Below are 19,229 nucleotides of genomic sequence, written 5' to 3'. Positions count from 1 at the left end.
TTTAATCTCTTTGTGAAGGAGGCCACCCATGCATCTAATAAGTGGGGTTTTTTGCTTTTCTCTTAAACATTTCTCAAGTACATTTTTTAGCCTTGCAGACCATTTAATGCCATTTGTCAGCCTTGATACTAAGCTTTTTCTTTCTCCATCTCATGCATCCTTAGCATAATGTACACTAATCTTTCTTCCTTATCAGACATTAAAGAGACTATTTCCAGCTTAGGGTGTAATGTGGGAACATGAAAGCACATGAGAACTTTTTGTGTGCTATGCTCAGCACCTGAGCTAATTTTGTAGCCCAAAAATTTCTTTTGAAATTTCTTCTATTTTCAGAGCTTTATTAGAACATTATCTCAGTGATTTTTTTCTATTGTATGAGTTATATTTTAGAAAAAAGGAGAGGGAGTTTTGATACTGATGTTATCTGTAATGATTTATCATGTTGCTTATGCTTGTTGGATTCCTTTTTTTTTTTTTTAGAAACCAACCTTCTATTGGTAAATCATAGTCATTATACTTTAAGCAATTTCTGACTTAGCAGATTCAAGGGCAGGTACTTTTATACGTTTTTTCATGTTAGTGTGGTTTTAAAGCATTTAGCCCTCTCTTTCCTTTACCTTTTTTATTATACACAGGGTTGTGTGGGTGTATATATATAAAAATGGTCAAGCAGTATTAACTGGAAATAATTAAACACATGTGGCATGTGGATATAGTTATGACAGTTGTACTCATAGTTGCATATGATGCTCTACCTGAGACCTATTTTCAGTTGCTTTCTATCTTTTGCTTAATTCAAGACACTGAAATTGAAATAGTCTGCAACATCTCTTACCTCCTTATTTCTTTTAATTGACCATTTCAGAAGTCCCATAGTGACATCAAGGTAAATGGTGTGTGCTCTTAGCACTGCAGGAAGGGATGTTGGCTGGGCCAGAGGGTGGCTCTGCTGCCACCAACAATTCCAGCCTGTGCAGTGGAGTCCGTAAGAGTTGTGACCCAGTTATTCACCACACGCTTTCTTAATTTGGTAGCAAGTTGAGGACTTTACAAACCCTTTTGGGGAAGACAAACCCTTCTGGTTAAGTGAATTGAATTTGTTGCCATGGCAAACTGAATCCTGCACGTTCTGGTCTCTGGTGCTGTGCTAACCCTAAGCAGAAGTTGCTATTAGTTGCTAACAGTGCCTTCAGCTTGTCTTGTGATGAGCCTGAGGTCTTTCTTGCAAAAGTGCCGTGTTCCCCTTACTACCAGAAGTGGCTTTGAAGCTGCCCTTTGAACACACAGACGTGCTGAGCACTATGGAAAATCAAGCCCTTGGTGTCCAAATTGGTCACTCAATTAGTAGTTCCTTTGACAATTTTGTCTTTGTTCTCTGTGGTTCAGCATTACATTCTTAAAACCCTGGTAATGCCACCTAAACAGAATTGTATTATAGGGTAAACTTATTATTAGTTTTGAACATTTGGATATAACTGTAAGTTCCCAGGAGAAGAATTCACTCCAGGGTTTGTATGGGATGTGGTAAATAAGCCAGAGTTATTGTTTTCAGGCGCTGCCTTTCTGGTGTGTGCAAACAATGACTTCAGCAGCTTCCAGGCTTATTTTTCTGATTCTTCCAGACTATGGTCATGGTTTCATGAGACAGTAAACTGGGTTTTGGAGGGCCTACAAGATGAAAAACACCATCACCACACGCTGCAGTGCATTGAGCCATTGCAGACTGGCTTTGCCTATTCAAATGCCTTCACGAGGTTTTGGGAAAATAACTGTATCCTAGCAGACTGAATTGGGTATTCCATGTCCATGCTGCTTTGCCTTTACAAGGAACCAGCATGCCAGAAAATGGGCAAAGTTGCTATGTTTGGGCTGTAGAGGGGTGGCAGGGATGCAGAGAGGCTGCCCAGGCTGGGAGATGCACTGGATGACCTGGAGCTGAGTTCACCTGTCCACCATGATCTCCATTCAGGCAATGCAGTGCTATCCAACTATTGCATCTTTCAAAAATAACCCTCAAGAATTCATTAGGGGCTTCTTCAGTTTAATTTTCCTTGTAAAGCCATGCTAGCTGGGACCCTTGTTGGGGACATTGTCCAACCAAAAACAATGCCAAACTGAAGGTGCTTTGAGGAGCCTTTTTTGCCGTAGTCAGTTGTTGGCAGCTGGTGTGGCTGTGAGAGGAGCAGCACCTCTGCCAAGGTAATGTTGCACCTCCAAGCCACAAAATGCCAGGTCTGCTCCTGCTGCACTGCAAATTCTAGTACATCAGTGCCTTGTGGGGGCCACATCAGACTAGTTAGGCTAAATGAATATAATTAATGGAAAAGAGCATTATGGAGGGGTTTTTTTTGTTGGGTTTGTTTTTTTTTTTCCCTGCTGTTTTTTTTTTTTTTTTTTTTTTTTTTTTTTTTTTTTTTTTTTTTTTTTGTTGATGTTTGGTTTTTTTTATAGACTTAGGCATGTCAACAAAGTACTTGAAACACAGAAGGCATTTGTGGTTCAGCCAGGTTCAGTATCTGTGATATCAGCACTGCTCTTTACCCACCCACATCCTCCTTCCCTTACCTGCCTCTTTTGTTTTCCTTCACCTTGACCCCGGTTAAATCAAAATTGTTTGTTTGTTAAATCACATTGTACACTCAAAGTCTTTGCAGCCAAACATTTCTATGTGGTTTTTCAACTGAATTGCCCTCATACTTCTGTCTCTTTTAGCCTCTGCTATTTATGATTTCAGTTGTGTTGTCTAATTTTAATTCTTTGTCAACATGACACAGGAGTCATGGAAACAAGGGGGTAGTGGTGGTCTAATGGATTTGGTCTACATGAGTGGAGAAAATAACTTCAGGTTCTCCAGCACCACTGTGACGTTCCTGTCACAGTGGTGCTGGGTGAGAGAGAAACAGTATGGATAACTGTGCTTACAGACCAGATGTCTTGAGACTCATTTCCTTACAGTGTACAGCAGAAGTCCTACAGCACTATAAGATGATGTGTATAAAATAGTCTGCTCTGAAAGTGCAGAAAACAACTGCTCTGATTTGTTCAAAAGTGCTACTTCTAAACCTGTGAAATCTGTACGAGAACTGCGGTATTTTAACGTGTGCATCAAGCTCTCGGTTTCACTGAAGAGTAATGTTTCCTTCCTTTTTTTTTTCCATGTAAAGCAGCCTCGATCTGTGGGGCTTGGTGTAGGGTAATGCTGTTTATAATGAAGCCAGAATTGGCTTTTAGAGCCTGATGAATGAAAGTCCACAGTATAAGACTGCAGCTTTTTGTGAGAGAGACATCTGTGCTATAACAAGAGCAGGAGACCCAATTTAGACAACTGCTAGAAGGAGAGCTCAAGAAAAGGAAAGACCTTTTTTTTCTAGCTTAGATTAAATATTTGTACAAATAAACTTTTCAGCTGCTCATCAGAATTGCTGCTGCACCACCAACTTGGCTTTGAATTTTGTTCTGATTGCCCAACAAGGCTGTATACGAAGAGTGTTACGGAAGAGCAGTTCAAACAAAACATGTTTGTTTTGCAGCAGAACTATGGGCTTTGGGCTAGAGATAAAAATTTGGGGAGAGGGAAAAGATAGTGAGACACATATGAAGAAATGAAAGATGTGAATAGAAACTGACTGTTGCAGTAAATACATGTGAAGCAAGAAACATGTTCAGGAATTGAGTTTTGTGTTTTGAAAGTGAGTTACAATAGAAGATCTTGCTTTGAGTATGACTGCAATGACTTTTCCCCGCTGGATCAGCTGGTTCAGTTAAAAACGTTCTCACTCATGAAGCCTGCTCCTCACACTCAGTCACACATACCCCAACTACTGCTGAAATTTTGTACTAGTGCATTTTTAGTTAAAAGGCTGCCTCTGCAGTGTTGACCACACTTAAAATCCTGCTGCATGAGGCTAATGGCGATGAAAATTCAAGTTTCTCCTGAAGACAGTGCCGTAGAGACTAAGTGTCTTTGACCAGAGGATTGTTTCTCATTTTGGTTAAAGCAAGCTTCAATCCTTTGAGGAAACTTGTCATAAATCTGTTCAGTAAAACAACTCTTTTAAAAACATGGGAACCCAAATCACTTGGATTAAAGCCCAGATGGGCACTGTCTCTGACTGAAATGGATCAGAAGAGGATTAAGGAGCAGCATAAGTGGAGAACTCCTGCTGGAGAGGGGTGTGATACTGCATGTGCCACTCCGGGTTGCTCCTCAGCATTAACAGCAAAGCAGTCTTTGGGTTCTGAGGCTCCTGGGAGCAGATGCAAGGGATAGTGTGGTGAAAAGTTTCTGATGGCTGATCACAAGCATGCTGAAAGTACTTTTTAGAGAAAATGTGTCTTTTAAAAGTTGTGTGAATTCAGAGTTAAAGCATTTCTTTTATTAGTGAAGATGGTGACTTTAATATGTGGGTCGCAGTATAAAGGTATGCTTAGTCCAGAATATAAATTTAATACAGAAAGACGTTACAAAATAGTGATTTATTATTACCAAGCAAACTGTTGTGGTACCTTTGGTATTCTAGCACTGCTTTTTGCCTGTATGAATAAGGATGAAGATGAACTTCTGCTTTGATATGATGCAGCTTTGGGGGCAGAGTGGCCATGAGCTGGTGGTCTGCACAGTTCAAACAGAATAACAGCTAAGCACATTTGCTCATGTTGTGGCATGGTCTGCAGTGTAGAACAGCACAGGTGTTGGCATACTGTAGGGACAAAGGAATTGCTTTATCAGACTAATGAACTCTTTGGTGTCTTATTTCAACTAAACATCTCAGAAAGGATCTCTAAGCCAGGAAAAGCTTTGCTTTTCTTGTTTTAAATCCCTGACCCCACCTGAGATTCTGTTCACCCACTGGTTTCAGTGGATCCCTTAAGCAGTCTGTGGAAGAAGGTTTTCCTCTAATCTCATGCTGTGGCTCTCTTGGCTTGTGTGAGGTACAGCTGCAGACCTGCAAGACCTCACAACTCTCCCACTCATCTGTGCCAGTGTTTTAATTGTCTTAAAAGGATCTTCCAGAGACTTTTAATTTATTTTAATCCCCTGGAGCATCTCTGCTTCAGTAATATTTAGCAAATTTCAGAGCAAACATTCACTTAGATTCCAATTGTCAGATCCGAGAAGCAGCAGAAAAATGATTTTTTAGGGGATTGAAAAGGGAAACTCTCAGACTAGGCTAATCTCTACTTGTAGAATGAGAGGACAATTAACAACTTGTCTATGAAAACAAAACTCTTGCCAAGAAAACTTACTAGAGTCTCTACAAGAAAGACGGGGAAATTCTGCAGTTAGAAGCAGTAATGCATTGCTCAAACTTGGTGAGCACTGAATTGCTTTTTAAATACCTGGTTTGAAATGTCACCTTTGAAACATCTATGTGCAGTTTAAACTTTAGTGGGTGGTAAGAGTGGAAACTGCACTGATAGAAGTTGTCTTCAGGTTTGGCATATAAACTACAGTTTATCTTAAAAATGTCTTTTACATTGTAGTAGAAGTATGTGGTAGATTGATAGATTATAATTTAGGAATTTTAATCTCATGAAGATGTAGACAATTTTACATTTTTAGAGACTGGGGTTTTGTGCACTCTTGATTGCTGGTTATAGCAAAGGGAAGTGTACTGCAACGGGAAGTGGCACAGATGCTTTTTTATGCCTACTGCCTTCCTTTTATCTTTGCTTCCTTGTTTTCTTCCTCTCCCAAAAGGGTTTCCTCCCTTTCTTACTTACATTTCCCCTTAAGACATTAGCTGAAGAAATGTAATTTTTTAACAGAAGGGAGTGCAAGCTTGCTTTTTCACTTCTTGGTGTAAATTGTGAGGTTTTCGAGCATCAGTTAAATTTGAGACAAAACGTTAGGATGCAATACACCACAATGCTGCACTTGTGTTTGTGCTAGTTACTGCCAGAGTCACCATTTTCTGCAATATTATTTCTCACTAGGAAGAAAATAAACTCTATACCATGTGAATTTTAGATGTGGTACAACTGTGGGTGTGTTAATGCTTTTACTGGAATACTCTGACACCCTGATTTTTTCCCCAGAAGCTTGTGTATTTCCCCTTTCTTCATCCTCCATTTGCAAGAATAAAACCATATGAAATACAACTACTTAATTTAGATTTCTTTTGCCCCTTGTCACATACATTTACCTGTTTCTTCCTAGCTTTCTACTGAAGGAAAAATTAATTGTAACTTTCAAATAATAGTGAAGATACTGTTGTGAGTGGTTCCTCTGGAATGGTGATCTTTGAGAAATCTGCCAAATAATTGTGAAACAGCTCTTCACGTGCTGGTTATTCTTGTTACATTCTCAACACAGACAGTTCTCCACTAAGGAAGAGAATAACACTTTTATGTACAACTGAAGTGTGTTGGGAGGAAAAACCCCAATAACTCAACAGGGACAAAGTTAGATTTATCTTCTTGGAATACAGGGAGAAAGTTTTATTTTAGATTTGCTGTTCTCTGATTTTTTCTGTCTCTGCTTTAGCCCACTCTGAGAACAGGTGACTTTTCTTTGAAGGTTTATTTTTATTGAAGGTTTATTTTCAAAGTTTGGAATATACAGTGCAGTGTGTCTTCCTGAAGTTATACTTCCTATTTTCACATTAAAGAACTTTAAATGCAGATTTTCTGATAGGAGAGAAAACAAGCAATGTATGCTTGTTCTTCCTGGAATAATAATTTCTTCTTTATTGGAATGGTTGTCTTAAATGATCTATATTTTCCTACAATAATTAAAAAAAACATTCTGGTGGCCTTTAGAGGCTTTTTTGTTTTGTTAACCTGCTTTGAAATTTAAATCTATAATTTCTTTTACCTCTTACAGGTGCTGGATAGCTTGTTAGCTCAGTATGGAACTGTGGAGAACTGTGAGCAAGGTACTGTTTCTACTGTCAATTTGCTTTTAAATCTGTAGTGGGAAGTGAGTGCACACTGAACTTACCCTCCTTTTGTTACATTTTGCTTTCTAGTGAACACTGACACGGAGACTGCAGTTGTAAATGTAACATATGGCAATAAGGACCAGGCTAGACAGTAAGTATCTCATTTAGTTGTTTCTGTCATCTAACTTGCATTTCATGTTGTTGTGACTTTATATGTGACTTTACTTCTGATCAGGTCACCATTTTAACAATAAATTAAGCCTTGACTTTTAAGAAAGTCTGGTGTAATTCACCTTAATTAACAATTTTTTAAATCAGCTTTTCTTTCATTTTGATAAAAAGTGAACACTCTTGCAGTGTTCATTGTTTTGTGTCTGTTTCTCAACAAACCATCATGGTAAAAATAACAAGAAAAAAAATTAAGAGGGTAGCTGCTAACCAGAATACAGGGCTTTTTTTACTAGAAAATTTAATGCCGCTTCCAAGCACACAAAAGGTGTAATCTGTATACCTAAAATAATTTATTTGGTGTTTTTAAAATTTAGATGACCTATTTTATGCTTGCCTACATCTTCTGTAATTGAAAACTTTTAATCTAGATATTTAAAATTTGAAAATGTTTTACTTAATCATTGTGCATAATTTTCCTTTTAAAATCTGTATTATGTACCATGTTAAAGGTTTAATTTTGCTTCTCTACCACAAAAAGAGGACTTGTGTGGTTCTTACGTTTTAACCTGGTGACATAAACTTCCTCTCTTTCTAATCATAGCAGGTCGAACAGAACCAAACTCATGGAGTAGCCTACAATGATCTTTCTATTTTAACTTTGAAATTTCTGCCACCTTGTGGCAAACTAAAACCAGCAGTTAAGATGCAGTGTGCTTATGGTATGCATTAATTCAAAATTACAAATGAAATAATATTTGTACATATAATTAAGTAATTATCATCTGTGCGTAACTTGAATGCGACACAAGTATTTAATCTTTCAAAGCATTAGGTTACTTGTAAATGTATTATAAACAAATGTGATGGGAAACTTGTGTCAGTGGTATCTCCTGTGTATGCTGGAGCTGAAGGAAACAATGTTTTCCTTGAATTCACTGTTTAACTTTTCCCAAAACTTGAATTGTTCTAACAAGTTCTTCAGGTTCTTCTGTTGCTTTTGCTTCTGTTGCATAGCAATTAAGGAAGGCTCTATTTCTATTCTGAAGAAACTTATGGTGCAATGTTACAGATTAATACTGCATGTGCCAGTTTCTCCTTTGGTGAAAGTATAAGAAGTACTAAAAATAGCATGGAAAGAAGCATAATATATTTTTTGAGCTGTCATCTGTGATGTGGGTTCCTGGACTTGTGCACTCCCTTCTGAAGACAAAAACAACAGTTTCTTCCCCAATTTTAAGTGCTAAATTTTAAGGTGGATCCCAAGGAAATGCTGGGATAAGCAAAGACTGAAGAAGTGTCTAAGATAGTTTTTCCTTTTTCATAAGAAACCATGTGACACTGAGAACCTCTTGGGTTTGAAGCAGGCAGGCAAATTGGCATGCAGTATGGAGATTGTAGGGGAGCTGAAGCAGTACAGGTTGAATGATGGCAGTTTAGTTCCTTGGAACATGTAGGGAAAGTGGAGGAGCACTGATTTGCATTTGTGAGTGGTTTCACATGACACAGGTTTTCTAAGCAGATGAGTCCATATTCTGTACAAAAAACGTTAGCACAGATTGTCTGAGTTTGGCAGATGACCTTGCAACTGTTTAGAAACCCCTAGGAGAAGTGTCTCGATCAAGGTATTTTTAGGGAAAAAAAACCTGTGAGGAATTGCAATGAAGGCTCACTAAAGGACCTGCATGTGTGTGGGTTTTCCATAGTGACTGCAGTGCTGTTTCAGTGAAATGGTTTTCCCAGACCTGACCTAGCTTTGCTGCTTGGAACTGGTTGTGGGGGATGGCAGTGGAGAGGGAGCAGCGTGCAAGTGCTGATAGCTGATAAAGGCAGTGCTGGTCATCCTGTGAAGGACGTGCAGTAACAAGAACTGACTTTATCAAAAGCTGTTTAGGGTTGCAAAGAGTCAGCAGCTGGTAACAAGCTTTGTAGTTTGGAATTGAGCTCTTTAGGGTAAATGGTGCTCTTTGCCACGGCTTTTGGATCAAACACCATGACATGAAAATTTCTATGCTGCCACATTCAGTGGGTCCCTAGTTCTAACTGCACCTCTGCTGTACTTTTTGCAGTGCACACGCTAACCTCACAGTAGTGTTGGCTGACAGAACATGCAAAGTTGGCTACTTCCCTGCCGGATATCTGTATGGCATTGCCATGACTGTTAGAGTGTGTACTGGCAGTGTGTGGTGAAGGTGCTTTAACACAATCTGGAGATACTTTTGATAAGCAGTTCTAAGCAAGTGTGGTATGCATTGCTTGGAGGACAGTACTCTTTTGAAAAAAACTTGTGGTTCCACCCAGCTGGGAAGCTGAGCTGCCTTCTGTCTTGCAAATGTAAGTAGCTGTGGCAGAGGTTTTTCCCTCTAGGCTGGTACTACAGTTGTGGCATGTTCAATTCAGGTCTGCATCCAAAATTAACTTGGAAAATGAAAGCACTGAAGATTGCTGCAGTCTTTTTGAGAAAGCAGTCTTAGTGCACTCAGCACACAAAATCTGGGATGTGCAGAGTTCCTGACTTCTAGCTGGGACAGAGGTCTGCGTCTTTGACCTGTCGTGGTGGTGCCCCTTTCCTAGCTGGAGAGGCACAGCTGGTCTTGTCAGAAAAAGCAGGATGCTGCTTCTGTGACCCCAGAGAAAGGGAGCCAGCATGGCACATCAGGTCCTTTTTGGCAGCCCAGGAGAATTGGTGGAGGGGTGTGCAGAGCAATGTGTGGGCTTTGGAAAGCCACTCTTTGTTCTCTAGGACTGTGAGTAGCAAAGAGAAGGCTGGCACTACCACATCCCTCCTCTCCTCTCCTGCAAACACTTGGGAGGAGGAGAGGTTTGCTTCAGCTCTCAAACTGCCCCTGCTGCTCTCCTTCCCACTAACTGTGGAGAGGGCTTTACAAAGCATGTGCACTGCTGTGGCATAGGCAATGATTGAATGTTGTGGTGGGTTGTGGAATTTTTGGAAGAGAGGAGAGAGAGTGAGAGACAGAGCCTGGAGCCTGTGGTTCACCCAGAACAGCCCAACCAGCTGCATGCAGGTGCTGAGGCAGCTGGGGACATACTTGCCAAAAGACAAGGCCCCTTCTCCTGATATCAACCCCTACTGCAACATGCTAGCTGTGTCCTTGTGACCTGCTGCCACCTAAATTATGGCTGCTGTCTTTGAAAGTTGTACCTTCTCTTTCCCTCCCACAAAGATTCCAGTGTGCACGAGTCTAGTACATGCTACAAGATTTAGCTCTACCCAGGATTTTGAAAGTCCATTAGTGATCACCTCTTAACCAGAATACTTGCAAAAAAATTTTTATTACCCTTTCAATGAAGGGTAATTTTTATTACCCTTTCAAATATCTCTCTGTGTGTGTACAACATGTGTCCTTGAATGAATGAGGGTTCACATAACTAATACTTTTACATGCCATTGTGGGTCAGGGCTAACGTTGCCATAGGAATGATAATACTGAAAATTCAGTGGCATATTATAAGCTTAGGTTTCATTTTGGCTTTGTTTTCAGAAGTACTGATGAAACCTATATTTTTATTTAATGTAAAAAAAATTATTATGCTAAAGAAAATTTGCCATGTATGTCTTCTCATGTGCAATTGTATCTGTTCAGGGATGAAAGAAGTGGTGTATGTAAAAGCCACATGTGGGAGTGAAATATGTTCTCCTTCTATTGCTTAGTGTCATCATGCTATCAGTGGAAGAATGATTTTCAGCACAAGACTCAGTGCTTTTCCTGTAATAATTTATCTAGGGTGTTTAACCTCCACTAGCTTCAAAAGGGAGAAGCAGGCTGGGTGAGCATCCTCTTGTAGGGAGCTCATGAGAAGACAGTGGTGAGATGTCATTTTGATGGGAAAAACTCAGGTGACTAATTTACAGAATACTTGTTTAAAGGTTTCATTTTTATGAGGAACTCTTGCTTCTGAGCAGGTGTCACATGAACATAAGCCAGGCTGCTATCCATCTTATCAGTGCATAGACAGTAGTTGCTGCAGTCTCTTAATGAATTCATTTTATTAAAAAATTCAGAACTATGCTAAGAGATTTCTGTGTACCAGTTCTCGCTGGTATGTGAAATGGAAACATTTTCCATTTTTACTAAATACAAATTTTGAAGGATGACTTCAGGGAGGAGGGCACCTCTTAATGGGACAGGTAACTGAGTTTTTCTCCATCTTTGTCCTCACTGAGTGACTCTTTAGGCTTTTAACCTCTGTGTAAAAGGTGTTTTGTGGGTTGTTTCAGCAGTGCTCCCTGACAGAGGTAGTCTGTGTGGTCTTTATTATCTTGTGCTCGTGGAAGGAGACTCGTCAGCCCTTGGGAAGCAGAGGTGTTTGTGGGAGGACAGAGGTGGAGTTGCTGTGTTCTGGAGTTCTCAAGTCAGTGGGAGGAGTATGTGCTTTACAGAAGGAGCTCAACGTAAGCTGTTTGGTGGACTGCAGCAATTACAATAGCTTTGCCTAAAACAGATGCCCCTAGTGCTGTGAAGAGCTGGTCACTTGCTTTTAGCTGAGGCTCAGACTTCCCATGAGGGCAAGGCTGGCTCTCCTGATAGCAAGTGCTGTCCTAGATGTTGTTCTACAGGAATTTTGCATCCATCTAGAAGACAGTTCTTAACCACATCTCTTCCTGGATTTTCTTCCATATCTGTCTCCAGCCCCCAAAGCAGTGCCTAGATGCCTCTAAAATTGAGCTTGTTATGGTGCTGAAGGGCTGCTGAATCATCACATTGCCTAATTCTAGCCCTATGTTTTGTGCCACAAAATTGATAAAAATTAGTCCAGAACAGCTGAAGAAAAGTGTATGACAGTATTTTAAAAGCCTAAGGAGAATTGTGAAATACTGGAATGTGAAGACCAGAATCAACAGCCAAAGGGACCTTTCAAAAGCTGGGTTTTTTTTCTCTGTAAGAAATGCAGAACAGTGTATGTGCTACATCCACTGCAAATCAGTTGTCTTGGTATTCCACTGTGTGTACTTAAATGAATGTAGAATATGGAACCATGTACCCAGGAAATATCAGTTCCACAAAAGGCTTGAGAGATCAGTATTTAATTACTGATTCTTCTTCTGACTTCCCATCATTTGAACAAGTCAAATTATACAACAAGTCAGACTGTAAAATATGGAGAACTCAGTGACTCACAGGGTGAATTAGTGTGTTATTTTTCCATGTCATCATATGGCTTTGGTGGCCAGAGATTGTTCACTGCTGACATAATTAATTTTCCACAATGGCAAATGAACTTTTCTCAGTTTGCTTTGAATTTAAGGTACTTATAGACATATGGAACCATTTAGCAATTTATAAATTGTTATTAAGAAGAAAAATTCCAACCATCTTTCTAGGAAAAGTATGGTGCACATATATGTGTATATGTATGTGTGTGGATATACACATACTTGTTGCTGTAAAGTGTTTTTTGTGAAAGCATGATAGGTATGAAGCCTGGTTGCAAACAATAAGCCTAGTCTTTCCTTTCCCAACCACTTCTAAGGAAGAGTGAGAAGTCTGTTGCACTGATTTACTGTCAGGTTTTGTGTTAATGCTGGGATTCTGGTCAAAGATGTTTTAAAGCCAGAGGAGGCTGACGCATTTTGGGAAAGAAGCAATGTCTGAACTTGTCAAATAAATGCGTGGAGGGAAATGAGTTGGGATGGACGTTAATCTGGAGCCTATCAGCACATTTGCAAAATTGTTGGTGTTCATCTCTCCAACATCTCAATGTTTGATTCCAAAAGAAACAGGGCTTGTGCAACTGGATGGTCTGGCAGTGCCGTTTCCCTTCCCCTTAGAAATTCAGATTTTTGGTTGATTTCAGTGAAACTCAACCTAGAAAGAGAGGTCATGGATATTTGCAATGAACAAGAAATTAGCATGTTCAGGGTGTATAAAAAGGAAAGGTCTCAGACCCCTTTTCCAAGTAGGATGTCCAGAGAGAGAGAGACTTCAGTGAAATGCCTTTCAGACAGTGGAAATCTATGCAGAAATTAAAAATTGAGACAAATACATAGAAACACAAGTTTCGCTAGTCTTCTCACTGCTCTTCCTGTTTTGTAAACATGTTTTATTGTGTAATAAAATGCTCTTCCAAGTCCATGGAGTAAAAGATTAAAAATGTCAGCTCTGAAATAACCTCACTGAATTTTAATCCAGCTCGTTTGCCACTTACTCTAAAGGATTCTTCTATTATGGGAGTAATTACACTCCTGGCAATTCCCAAAGGACCTGTGTCTCATTTGGTTAACGGAAGTATTTAATGAACAGTGATCAGTTATTCAATATTTTGCTTTCTTTGTTCATTGGCATTGCCTTGGGCCTTATTTATTATCAGCCCTTATTAAACATTGTTCCAAAGACACAAATTACTTCTTTTCTCATAAACTCTTTACCGTCAGACTGGAGTATTTTGAGGATGCTGGCTTAACCCCTGGGATACGAGGTACCTGTTATCCTTGCTATCCAAATACCACTTCTTAACTGGGCTTCAACAGCTGCTTGTGACCCAGGCTGTCAAATGAGACACCCAGGAGACAAACAGTATTTTTCACTTGCTGCTCTTGAAAATGTAGGCAATTGGCTATCATCATCCTTTATCTCTGTAGTAGAGGCAGGCATAAAAGTGTTGCTGAGGCTAATGTTTGGTAAACTGGTAGCAGTGTCCTGCAAATGTGCATGAATGGAGGAGCTGGGTTAAGTTTCTGAATTCAGAGGCCTTCTTCCAGAGCATATGGTTGTTGGGGCTTTTAAATGAAAATACTGGTGCATTCTTTAATAAAAGATGGGGACTCCCTCCCTCCCACTATGGCCTTTAATTAAAATTTTGTTCTGAAGAAAATCTGTCAGTAATCTTTGGTCCAATATTAAGTCTGGCACTTATAAACTACCCCATATCAGTGCATATTTCAGTGATCAGTATATTGCTCATAATCTGAATAGTAATGCTTGTAATAGTAGTTGTAGTACTAGTACTAGTAATGTAGCAAAACATGAAATGCCTTTTTGAGGCAAATGTGTTTATTTCATACCACTGGTTTACCAATGTGTTGCATGTGCCTTAGTTGTTCCTACTGCTTGATAGATACTTAGTCTTATTGACTCTTACTCTGTTTGTGAGTGGAAGGTATTCTACCTTCTGTAAATCTGTGATTTTTGAGTTGAATTGTGCTGTTCCTGTGAAGAGGAGACCCAAGAGCACCTTCAGACTTGTCCTGGGTTGGGAAGAGGGACAGAGCAGAGGCAATGCTGAGTGAACAGGAGGTTTTCAGCATGAGGGACTATGGTGAGAGGGGGGTTGGGTACATTTGGGCAGTATCCCTCCCTCTGTGATGCTTAACTAAAAGAATAAGAGAAGTTGAAACAACATTTTAAATGCTTTCTAACAACTTTACTTTCATGGAGAGTTTAACATAGACATGGGGCTTTAATTTCCTTGTTAACTTTAAACCTACCTACAACAAGACTAATTAGGAAGTTGCAATGTGCTGTTGCAGTCTAAGGGACATTTCAGGCGCCATTGACTGGCTTTGAATGCTTCCTTTCCTGCTGAGGTGAAGGTGCTCTCTTCTTTCATAAAAATGGAGTTTTTTCATTCCTGTCACAGCTATATCAGTTATTGTGAAAGCTCCAGCCAAATAGCTGTGCTGGCAAAAACCCTAATGAAGGTGCTGTGATAGCAGCTAAAAAGTTTTCCCTCTGGTGCAGCTTTAATTCTATTTGGGAAATTGATTTAAATTAAATCAGGCAAAAGAATGCTTTTGAGTGTATAAGCTCTGTCTCCTGTGAGGTTTTGCTGATAGGGTTGGACCAGCAAAACCTTTAAAGTGCGTAGAAGCCCAGAACAAGCAAGAGCTAACTTGTAGTTCTTAATATGGTGACTTTGTGTAATCAAAATCTTGGCTGAAGAATTTTAAACGTAACTTTTCATCTTGGAATGTGTTTTTAGTTTCACCATGCAAGTTAGAAAGGACAGAAGTCTATGTCTGAAAAACTTGTCATTTCATAAGGCTCTGAATATGCTTGTGGGGTTTTTTTTAATCTCCTCTCTCCTCCCCTTTCCAAATAAACAGAGCAATAGAAAAACTGAACGGGTTTCAGCTTGAAAACTATTCCTTGAAAGTTGCATACATCCCTGATGAGATGGCAGCCCAGCAACCTCCACAGCAACATCCCCAGGGAAGACGTGGATTTGGCCAGAGGGGTCCTCCCAGGCAAGGGTCACCCGGCGCAACCACTCGGCAGAAACCTCAGTCGGACGTTCCTCTACGGATGCTGGTTCCCACACAGTTTGTAGGAGCCATTATCGGGAAAGAAGGAGCAACAATCAGAAACATCACCAAGCAGACACAGTCCAAGTAAGTTATTTTACAAAACTGATTAATAGCTTCAATGTTGCATCATCATTGCTTGTGTAAAGAGGAGTTTGTAAAACTTCATTACTAATCTGTGTGGTCAGAGAGCAAACGAAGATAACAGAGAACAGGAAATATTTTGCAATCTTTGAGGACTGGATTCTGTCCTTGATATGTGTTCAAATACTAGCTGACTTTTTTATTCCTCTTTAAAAGAGGAGAGCTAGCAGGATGGTACTCTGCTGGAGAGTTTTGCTTACAGATGTACTAATATGATTCTGGCAGAAAAAGTGAAACTGAAAGAGCTGTAATATGTTGTTCTGGGGGACATACAGTCAGTGTGGGGATGTACCCAAGTGTCCCAAGTGTACTTCAAGTGTTTGTTCTAGTTTTAGTTTGATTAGGGCATTTTTAGGATTTGTCAATTCAGATGCTGTCAATTCAAGATGTGAGGGGGAAAACCTCTAAGCAAAGAACCTTTTTATCTCCCCTCACTACTTCTTATACCTTACACTCCTCTGTTTCTGGAAAATACATTTGTTGCTATCAAGTTGCAGGCCACACCGAAACACAGATTAAGGAAAAGCACGGGAGGCAAAAAGCAAGCTGCTAAGTGACCTAAGAAGCTTAGAGCACTGGGGTCTAGAGACGCTGGAAGAGATTGTTTCCAGTGCGTGTTAAATCCTACCCACAAGGAAGAGCTCAGCAGAGGGAGGTGGGGGTTCTTATTCCAAGAATTTTTCCAGAATACCCCTAAAAGCAAAGAATTCAAATGCTGCCTTCAGCACCCCACTGTAGGAGGCCCAGCTCTGCAGCTGCAGCAGGCAGGGCCTGGGAATGAGCTGTGTGTGAGGGGAATGAGGGTGGGCAGGAGCCTCAGTTTTGAGAGTAGTTAATGAGGACAAGGGACTCCTCTTTAATTACACCCCAACCCCCAACAAACAGGCTTACCACCCTCCCCAAACCCAGGATTATCATGATGCTCCTTCCAACCTCTCTTTAGCATGATGTAACCCAGGAGACTATTTAGCGTGTTTAACAACACAGGTTTAAGGGATTTGTGGTGTCCTGACAAGACTTGGCAGTAATTTTTCTATGGGTAACCAATTTTTCAGGTGATATATAAAACATCTAATTCTTGGACTGTAAAAATCCTGGAAGATTGGCATAAGGAAAGCTTTTATATCTAGAAGAAGGGTGGGTAGAGCAGAAATAGTTGCAGGTTGCTAACTTTACAGATATGTGACTTTGAGAATGATGTTTTCATTGGTTTGGGGATTAAAAAAAGGAAATTTCATCTACTTTTGTTTCCACCAAGGATTGCCAAGATGGGTTTCTTGGAAAATGCTGCATTGTGAAACAAAATGAGTTTTCAGTACTTGAAAGAATTGCAAAAATAAAGGGGCTTCTTGAAAAGCAGCATGGTTTTTTCATTTTGAAAACAGCTGTTACATGTAGAAGAAGGGCAAAAACAAAAAGCAGAGGTGGAAAGAATATGTGAGCTGCAGTTATTGGCAGGTAAAAGTAATAACCAAGGCATTGTCTTTATGCAGGTCATAACTAATTTTTGTTAAATTCTTAGAGCTGCATAAACCTGTTGTAGAACAAGGCTAGTAGTTTCAGGGTGGTAGAGTAAAGGTAATATCAGGACAAAATCAGGCTGGAAAAGTATAAGAAACTAATCTTGTGGATGGATGCAAAGTACTACCATGCTACTTGCTAGCAGAGGAGCGCTGGGAAACTCTGCTGCTGAGGTATTTAAAACAAAATGGGACAAAGCCTGACTGTCCTGCAGCTGCACAGTCATTCTAAGTGGAGCAGTGGGGCTGGAGATGGGGCACTGGGAAAGCTTGATGAGATGTTGTCTTCATGGGTGTACCACATTGTCTGTCCAACAACTCCCCTGAACATCTTGATGGGAATTTACTGAGAAAAGGAGTTCTCAGTGTCCACAAAGGTGGGTTTTAACTGGTAAAATCAGGATAGGAGAGGCTCTTCATAACATATAAATTTGTATTTAGGGTATGCTTAAATAGTCATAAGCTTTTCAAAATTAAACTACTAATATATAGTCACTGTTATCTCAAAATAAGTTAGTTTTACAACAGTTGGAAATACACAAGGTTTACCATAGAGTGTGTGGTTACAGTTAGTGTTTTTCTTTCTTTCAAGAATTGATATTCATCGCAAAGAGAATGCAGGTGCTGCTGAGAAACCAATTACCATCCACTCAACTCCTGAAGGCTGCTCAACAGCTTGTAAAATTATTATGGAGATCATGCAAAAGGAAGCTCAAGACACTAAATTGTGAGTAAAAAGCATTTCATTGTGGAAGCATTAAAAATTCTGAATTCTCACTGGCTCCATTTAAAGATGTAATCTTTAAAGCTGTTAACAAGTGAATATTTGCTGTTATCCATATCTAAGTTGGTAAAGGAACTGAGATATTTTACCTTTCAGGACAGTCCATTTGCTTAATTAGCCCCAGCATGCTTCTGTGATTTCAGTTGTTGTCTGGCTGTGATTTTGAGGTGAACAGGAGCAAATATGGAAGTTTCTTGAGCAACAAACAGCTTTTAGTCTGAGCGATCATAACAAGTTGTGAGCCCTCACTAAAAGCTTTAAGATATATTTCTTCCTTCCCAACAGCTCTGGTTACTTTAGTCTGAGCTTTATTTAGTTGAAGGTATGTTGCAATTAAGCTGTAGGTGATAGTGCTGGAAAGCCCATTGCACCTCGACTTATTCCGCACCCAGTGAAAACGTGCGAACGGGAGTCGTGGATATTTCAATGAAAATGGAATTCATGCATGACCTGCATAAAAGCTCGTAGTCTGGTCTCCAAAAGTCTCACTAGGTATAACTTCCATTACAGCACAGAAGAAATTCCCTTGAAGATACTGGCACACAACAACTTTGTCGGCCGACTTATTGGCAAAGAAGGAAGAAACCTGAAGAAAATTGAACAGGACACAGATACTAAAATCACAATATCGCCGTAAGTTTTTGGTGGCCTAATCTTTCCATGACATGTCAAATGGCAGCAAAGCTGCTGTGGGATCTTCAGGTACAGAGTTCTTAGAAAAATATTCTGTGTGTTGAAGGCTGAGATAACAGCCCTTCAGAGGCCTTTCCATCATATGGATTAAGCTGTTACTTAAGCTCAGTTAAATTTTATGTAAACAGTGAGTCTTCATTGTAAACTCAGTCAAGAGCATGTTAAAAATAACATAGGCTATGTGGAGCCTGTGTTAGACTATATTTTAAGTGTCAGTTGTTTTTAACATATTATACCATATGTAATGATGAGTGTTTGAAACTATAAGTCTGGATCAGTTCTGAGCTATGTGTGAAAATGAGTGAAATTAGTGATGTTTTAGTTTCCAGTATACATTAAATTTTTGGACTAGAAGGAAATAAATAGAGCAAATAAATACTGAAAAGGGTATCTTTAGTAGCAGTTCTGCCCCTCTTGAACACTAACAGCCAAATTACAATATGTTGGCTAGTCTGCTGCAAAGTAATAACTTTTTTTGTCTAAGTTTGTGAGGGTAACTGAGAGCTGTTCAAATTTAGCTGAGATTAAAAAGAGTTTTCACCTTTACTGGAAATCTGTAAATCACTGATTACATTAACATCTCTGTAGAAGCTTGGCAGTCAATAGTAGTTCTACCCTGGAGTAATATCTTCAGAGAACCTCCTGTTCTGAATAATGAATGCTCTGGCATGAACTTCCAAGCATTTGAAGGCATCCTGGATTTGGCTTTAGCCAGGAAGGGTGAGAATTAGGCTTACAGGCTGTAGGAAAGGGAAAAGGTTTGGAAGACACAT

At 39.7% G+C, this 19,229-nt stretch overlaps 1 protein-coding gene across 1 annotated transcript in view; it reads left to right on the top strand.

Annotated features, from left to right (window-relative positions):
- IGF2BP3 (insulin like growth factor 2 mRNA binding protein 3) overlaps positions 1 to 19,229 on the top strand; it is a 112,362-nt gene that overhangs the window by 62,552 nt on the left and 30,581 nt on the right. Inside the window, exons 5-9 of the mRNA XM_041466731.1 lie at positions 6,827 to 6,878; positions 6,972 to 7,035; positions 15,118 to 15,402; positions 17,572 to 17,706; positions 18,274 to 18,396. Coding sequence (XP_041322665.1) covers positions 6,827 to 6,878; positions 6,972 to 7,035; positions 15,118 to 15,402; positions 17,572 to 17,706; positions 18,274 to 18,396 — 659 coding nt within the window. The remainder of the gene's footprint in view (positions 1 to 6,826; positions 6,879 to 6,971; positions 7,036 to 15,117; positions 15,403 to 17,571; positions 17,707 to 18,273; positions 18,397 to 19,229) is intronic.

The sequence above is a fragment of the Pyrgilauda ruficollis genome, unplaced genomic scaffold (genome assembly GCF_017590135.1).
Source record: "Pyrgilauda ruficollis isolate IOZ18807 unplaced genomic scaffold, ASM1759013v1 scaffold2, whole genome shotgun sequence".
Taxonomy (NCBI): domain Eukaryota; kingdom Metazoa; phylum Chordata; class Aves; order Passeriformes; family Passeridae; genus Pyrgilauda; species Pyrgilauda ruficollis.
This window is presented reverse-complemented; position numbering and strand designations above follow the sequence as displayed.